This window comes from Condylostylus longicornis, unplaced genomic scaffold (genome assembly GCF_029603195.1).
Source record: "Condylostylus longicornis isolate FDR11 unplaced genomic scaffold, ASM2960319v2 ptg000028l, whole genome shotgun sequence".
NCBI lineage: Eukaryota > Metazoa > Arthropoda > Insecta > Diptera > Dolichopodidae > Condylostylus > Condylostylus longicornis.
The window spans coordinates 6,526,022-6,533,247 of NW_026577997.1; the positions used below are offsets into that span (position 1 = coordinate 6,526,022).

The window sequence follows — 7,226 nt, forward strand, 5'->3', positions numbered from 1 at the left end:
ATAGTTCCAAAAAATTATGTGAAAGTATTATAGTTAGTAAAGTTTTTTTTTTTTTTTTTATTTTATTATTATAATTTTTTTGTAAATTAAAAAATGAAATAAAAAAATTTAATTTAATATGTTTTTACTTGAATATATAATATGTATGTATTATTAATATTATGCATTAATATCCCATTTATTAATTTGTATAATTTTTTAAAAATATGTCCTGGACTAGATTAAAGGCATTTATTAGAAATGCATGACTTCAAAATAGCAGTAATATTGCGTTATTGCAATATTCAACAATTAAATTATGAACTAATTGTATTTGCAACTCTGAAGCCAGAGAAGGTTATGGTAAATTATTAAACGTCAAATTTTACAAAATCTGAGTTGTCTGAGTTTACGAATACTCTACTGCGTTTTTACTTTCAGTCAAAGCTTAAATTCTTAAACCTTTAAAAAAAAGCAATTAAGCGTCAAAATTGTAGATTTTTTTTTTACATGCAGAGAGTCTGACGTAGTAATTCAGCAAATAAATTTGATGTATTGAGTGACTATCATTACGTTAAAAATAATATAAAAAATATTTTTTTTCTTAATTTTTAATATGTAAGTATAAAATTATTTTAAATTTAAAAAATTTTTTTTTTTGTTTTGACGTTTACGGATGATCAAAATTCAAAGTCAATTACGGGTAAAAAGTTTACTACATTTCTGTCCGTAAAAGTTTTATACGTCAGACAGTTTGCAAACTGAAAACAAAATTTTGACGTTAAAAAATTTGCGGTTAATCTAACATAAACTTGGCATAATCAAGTCTACATTTTATACAACACATTCCCTTATTCTCTGTAAATGAATCTTTTCCATATTCGTCTTTTCTCATGTTGTAATATGCTCAAACACTTTGACAAACATAAATAGCTAATATGCGGATATATTAATATTGTAATTTAGTTTACATAATGAAATAAACGTAAGTAGTAGCTAGGTCTTATTTCCGAGAAAAAAATTTTTAATATTCTGTATGAAAAAATTTTGTACGAAGAAATTCTTTAACAAAGCTCTATCCTGTATGAAAACCATATTTTTTTGGAATGAAAATCACTAAATAGTCATTTTTGTTTATTTTTTCGAAATTACAACCTGTTGCCTAAATCCCACTCAAACCATTCTTTGCTATTCAAAGCTCTAGTGATTCGGTACTTTACAAACTCTTAAAAGAATTAAGTTTAAAAATATAAAAAATGCTATGTAAATTTGTTTAAAAACGCCCCTTATAATTTATAAAAAGGCTTTAAATATTAAAATAAAAAAAAAAATATAAATTTAATTAAAATAATGAGAAAAGGCTATGCTTTTTATTAAATCACTTGAAATAAATGCACTTTCATTTCAAAGTTAATTATTTTTTTTAAATAAAAATTAATTATTTAATTTAAATGTTTAATTATTTGTTATAAAATTTTAAATATAAAATTAATTTTTATTATTACATTTTTTACTTTTTAATTAATTTGTACATTTTGGAAAATTTGGTTCATGTTAAATGCTTACTGGTAACTTAATTTAGAACAAATTTAAAAAAAATTAGTATGTTGGTTATTAAGTACTCATTTCATTTAAAAAAGGTGAAAAAAAAAATATAAAGAAAACAAAAATATTAAAAACTATTACAATAACAAAACGAATAAAATGTGTGAATGAACAAATTATAGTGTGAATGAATCATGTACCCATTACTTTTTACCAATTCTAGACTGAATAGAATTTTAATTCTTAAAGAAGAAAAAATTTTCTTGTACTTTTATATCCATGTTACTACTTTAATATAGTAAATATTTTTTTAATATTGAAAGTATTAAAATAATTAAATAAATATGTGATTTTTTTTTTTAAATTTATAATGGAAAAATATGAACTTTGAAACAAGTTTATATTAGTAAGTGGGCACGATGGCACATTCGAAAACATTTTGGAAAGCTTATAATTTATAAAATCGTAGATGTTACAACAATTTTACAATTAAATTAAGGAAACTAAATTATTTTGAACATATTATACTATACACTACATTTTTATTTTAATATTAATAATAGAATAATTAAATTTGTTTTAACCAAAAATAAACTTATTATCATTTTGTTGTATTTAAAATAAATTTTTGGTAATATTTTAAATGAAAAACTTAAAAAAAAAAATCATTTCATTCATTTTAAATAAAAAAAAACTAATACTGATATTTTCTGATATTTGTGATAATCATTTTTCAAAATAAATATAAAATTATTAAATTTTACAATAAATCTGTTATAGTAATGAAATTATTACATTAATCATCATAATTTTGAAATTATGCTCTTAAAATAGGTATTTAATGAAAAAAAAAAAAAAATTTATTACAAATATTTCGTTATTATGATCGACGAAGCGAATGAGTAGGCGAATCAAATGAACTAGGAGAATCGAATGACATTTTATCGGCGAATGATTTCATTCGCCATATCCAAAATGTTGCTACCGCAAGACATCCGAAAATCTACCGAAAATAATGAGATTAATATCACACATATGTACATTGTTTTTTAGCAATGTCGTAGTTGTTGTCTACTAATTTATTTAAATTCTCGAATTGTTTTTGATTCCTTTTTTGACGTATAAATTAATATTAAACAATCAATATTTTGTGCAGTATTTTTTTAAGAATTTTATAAACTTATTTATAGATAGTTTGGATTTTTCCATTACAACACTATAAAATGCTATAATATCTTATAAAGAAAAACACTTATGTATTATTTTGATATTTTTGGTTTGGTTTCATTCGTCAAGCTTATCACACAGAATTTTCATACGACAGATTTGAATGCCCCATTCGCCTAAAATTCAGGCCAATTCGCTAACCATAACATAATAATACCAGAAATTTATATTCGCCAAATATTTCATTCACTTTGCCGATCATAATAAATATTAATATTTTTTTATTAAAATTATATAAATGTATTTACGAAATTGTTAAAACAATCTATTATTTTTAATACATGCATAAACAAAATTTTCAAATTATTAATATTAAAAGTAAAAGAATATAAAATAAAGACATATAATGTTGAATTTTATATTAAATTAAATAATAATAAAATATTTAATTAATTTTATAATAAATTTTCATTTAAATTAAATTAAATTATTATTTCTTTTAATGTACGTACATTTTTAATATTGACATGGAATTTTTTTATAAAATAAATTTTTTAAAATTATATTTTTTTTATATTCATATAACAATAAAATCTATTGATATGTAATGTAAAATAATAAAATTTATAAAACAAAAACAAAAAAATTAATAATAATGGTTTAAGGTTTCTTGGAAAAGTTGCACTTTTAAAATTTCAATATGTTTAAATTCTAATTTCTTTCAATTATTAAATTATTTTATAACACATATCTCCGCTGCTATTACAGTACTTAATTACAAATAGATTCCTTAATAACTAAAAAAAAAAATATATTGATATTTTAAATTTTAACAAAATTATATTATGAAAAATACTTAGAAAGTTATAAATTTTAATAAATTTCATATAATTTTCAAATTGAATTTAAAATCTACATTTTTTTTTATATAAAATATATTTTTTTTTGTTATTTAATGCAAAATATATTTAAAAAAAAATTGTATTATAGCTTGTTAAACTAATAGAATTTAAGTTCGAAATAATTGTCATATGATTACAAAAATTATTTTATTTTATAATGAGATTGCAATATCATTAATTCAATTTTAATTATAAAGTAATACAAAATTTACTTTTATAATTTCTGATATGATTTCATATTATAATAATCTATATTAATTATATGCCACTTATATTGTTCTATAAGAATTCGAAATTGACAATGTTTTTGGTTGAGATCAAATATTAATGTTATTATTTATAGCACAATCACTTATTCATTATCAGGTTTTTGGTTTTTTTTTAAATTATGATTTACTAAACTATATTATTTTACAGAAAAAGATTCTTTAATATACAAATGTATCTTTTTGTGGAGAGTAAAATATGCAGCTCTGTCATGAATTCCACTCGTAGAATTCTACGAATTACGAATATAACTATTTGATTACAATTACAATTTCAGTACTATTACAAATTTCTTTCGTAGAGATTATGAATCACCAATGGCAGTATCATTTAGTTTTTGAATATTTTTTAAAAGTGAAAAAAAAAAACAATTTTTGAGAATATGAATTTATTTCCTGTCATGCTAACTGTTTTAGACTAACTCAAATTATGTTAGAATAACGACTGTGTTAGAGTAACGACTATTCTCTTTAAATTGCTTGTTACGAGTGATTATTTCTTTCGTAGACATTCGAGGGTAATTTTTACTACGAATGTAATTTATGATAACTACATTAAGAATATTCGGAGCAGAATTTTACTAATTCATAATTAATAATACGATTTCCGAATGTAATCATATAAGTAATTTTCCGAATTTCAGAGCTACGAACGAAATTCATGATAGAGCTGATGGTATTTTTTTACGATTAATTTTCATATGATTTCCAAATGTAATCATATAAGTAATTTTCCGAATTTCAGAGCTACGAACGAAATTCATGATAGAGCTGATGGTATTTTTTTACGATTAATTTTCATGTTCATTTTCAATGGATTATGATTATTGATGATTGTATAAAATTCGATTGATTTTTTTCCTCATTTTGAATTTTACTACAATATAATGAAATTATTTTTTCATATTTTTTTTTTAATAATTGCTAGTATATAATACTGATTGAGATGGAGATGAAATTCCCAAAATTTTTGTTTTATAGTGAGATTACATTTTAGTTATTTTTTTTCCTTTCTTGAATATTTTTTGCTTGTTTTTGATTTTGATGAATGTTCGTCAATCTAAAATTTACATAAAAAAAAAAAAAATGAGCATAAAATATAAATAATGAAAAATAAAATAAATAAAATATAAATATACTTACACTTTCATTAAAATTTTCATTCGTATGATCAATATTCTTTTTATATTCATATTCGCATCGAATTTTCAATGGTTTCTTATGGTCTTTGTTACTGTGCTCAATAATTTTATCTAATACATTATATAAGTTATTACAATATTGACATTCGTACATTATTATAATAGAATGATCCTTATCCAAATGTTTTATAAAATTTTTAGGTTTAATTGTATCTATACCACATATTAAACAAAAATGTTGTTTAAGAATTTTTTCATTTTCTTTTAAACATGTAGTAAAAGAATATTCTTCAATATCATGTTTTTGTGAACGTATAACATTTGTTATATTCATTTCAACTTTATGCATTAATCTAACATGTTTTTGAACAATTTGCCTTTGATGATTATAAAAAAAGCAAATTGTACAAGTGTATAAAATCTCTGAGTGCATTCTTAGATGATTTTTAATATCATTAAAATCACATGTTACCTTATCAATTTTGAAATTACAGTGAATGCATTCAAAACGTTTTATAGATCTGTGTATTAATTTCAAATGACTCTCAAAAAATAAAGATTCTGATTGTGTCCCATATGGACAATTTTTTTCAAAACATTTATAACGTCCTTTTTCTAATGGAATAAATTTTGGTAATTGTAACAATTTTTTATTTGAATTTGATTTACTTTTATTTTTATTTTTAATATCATGCTTTTTGAGATCTAATACATTAACAATATGTATTAATAAAGTTAAACGATTATAGTTGATTTCATTTGGTATACCAATAAAATATTGTTCAAGTTTTTCGCTTTTTATTTGCAGTATTTTGTGTTCTATACTGAAATGATTTTCCAACTTACTCAATGAAGTAGTACAAATGCCACATAAATAACAAAAATATGGATGTTTTAAATCTTTATCATTCAAAGATGAAACAATTAGTTTTGTCAATTTCTGAAAGTTTTTTTCCAATTTTTCTAAAGAATTATTTCTTGTAAATCTATCTAAATTTTCTTTTGAGCTTGATGAATATTTAATTAAATATTTTGATGTGTAATCATCAGAACTCCAAACCGTTTCATTTGCGTTTTCAGCTATTTTTTTGAAGTCTTCCATATTTTCAGAAATTCTTTTCATCTTTTGTTTAAGAAATTTGGATTCCAAAAATTGATCTTCATGTAGAATATTTGATAAATCAATTATAACAGTTGAATTCATTTTGAATTTATCATAAAGTTGTATTGATTTCTTCTGTTTTTAAAAATAAATTCATGTTAACATTTAAATTTTTTTTTTTCATTTAACAATTACGTACATGTTTCTCCAACTTTTGATTTCGAAGCCTGGCACCAACAAATAATCCTTTTTCAGCATGAATATCTGCCATATGAATTTCAATCAATTCGATTGAGTCAGTTTCAAAGTGACAGAAAAAACAGCAAAATAATCCATGATAATCACAATTACAAAATACTGAATTGTAATGATTGCGCTTGAAATGATCTCTCAAATCTTCTTGTAAATAACATTTGCCTAAAAAAAAAAATATATAACATATAAAAAATATAGTTTTGATTATATAATTTTTTTGTTTTACCTTCATTACATAAATGACAAGTATATGGTTTTAAATAACGTTCTCTACTTTCAATGATTACCTTAAATAAAGCGTTCATTGAAAGCTCTGGACCATCACAAACAATAATTTTAGAAGTTTTTTTGTGATATTTTTTGATATGAATTTTTACATGGAATGCTGAGTAGCTCCTATAAAAACAACTACTACATTGAAAATTACATGAAGCATGGTATATTTTCATGTGTTTAATTAAATCCGGCGGTCTATTTAACACTACATTGCAATAACAACATTCCAAATTAATACTTTTATGACTTTTAAAATGATTTTGCATTTGATCAGCCCAATTTGTCGAAAATGTACACATCATACATTTAAAAAAATTCAATAAATTTATTTTTGATAAAATTGAAAATGATTTCTTTTCATCAATATTATCATTATTTAGCCATGGTTTCATCATATACATTTCAGAAAGTACAGGCAATGTCACAATTTCTACAGGTTCAGTTAGTGTACATTTCGACCGTTTTTCACTACTTTCATTCATTGAATCACTTTTCAGGATTCTGCATGATTTATCTTTTAAAAAAGAAATATTTACGGATTATTTTTTTTTTTTTCAAAACGTTAATAAAATATTATATTATATTTCTAATT

At 21.5% G+C, this 7,226-nt stretch overlaps 1 protein-coding gene across 2 annotated transcripts; it reads right to left on the bottom strand.

The window, feature by feature from the left end:
- Positions 1–3,822: 3,822 nt before the first annotated feature.
- On the bottom strand, positions 3,823–7,141 carry LOC129607715 (uncharacterized). Of its 2 annotated transcripts, XR_008696835.1 has the most exons (5): positions 6,585–7,141; positions 6,303–6,520; positions 5,003–6,238; positions 4,798–4,919; positions 3,823–4,736 (listed from the first exon to the last, which is right to left on the bottom strand). XR_008696835.1 is itself a non-coding variant. In XM_055518879.1 (4 exons), the coding sequence occupies exons 1-4, from the start codon at positions 7,114–7,116 to the stop codon at positions 4,857–4,859; spliced, it is 2,049 nt and encodes a 682-aa protein (XP_055374854.1). In that variant the 5' UTR covers positions 7,117–7,141; the 3' UTR covers positions 3,823–4,856. The 2 variants fall into 2 exon arrangements, 1 of the variants encoding a protein (XP_055374854.1); XM_055518879.1 differs by having other exon boundaries at positions 3,823–4,919.
- Between the last annotated feature and the right edge of the window lie 85 nt (positions 7,142–7,226).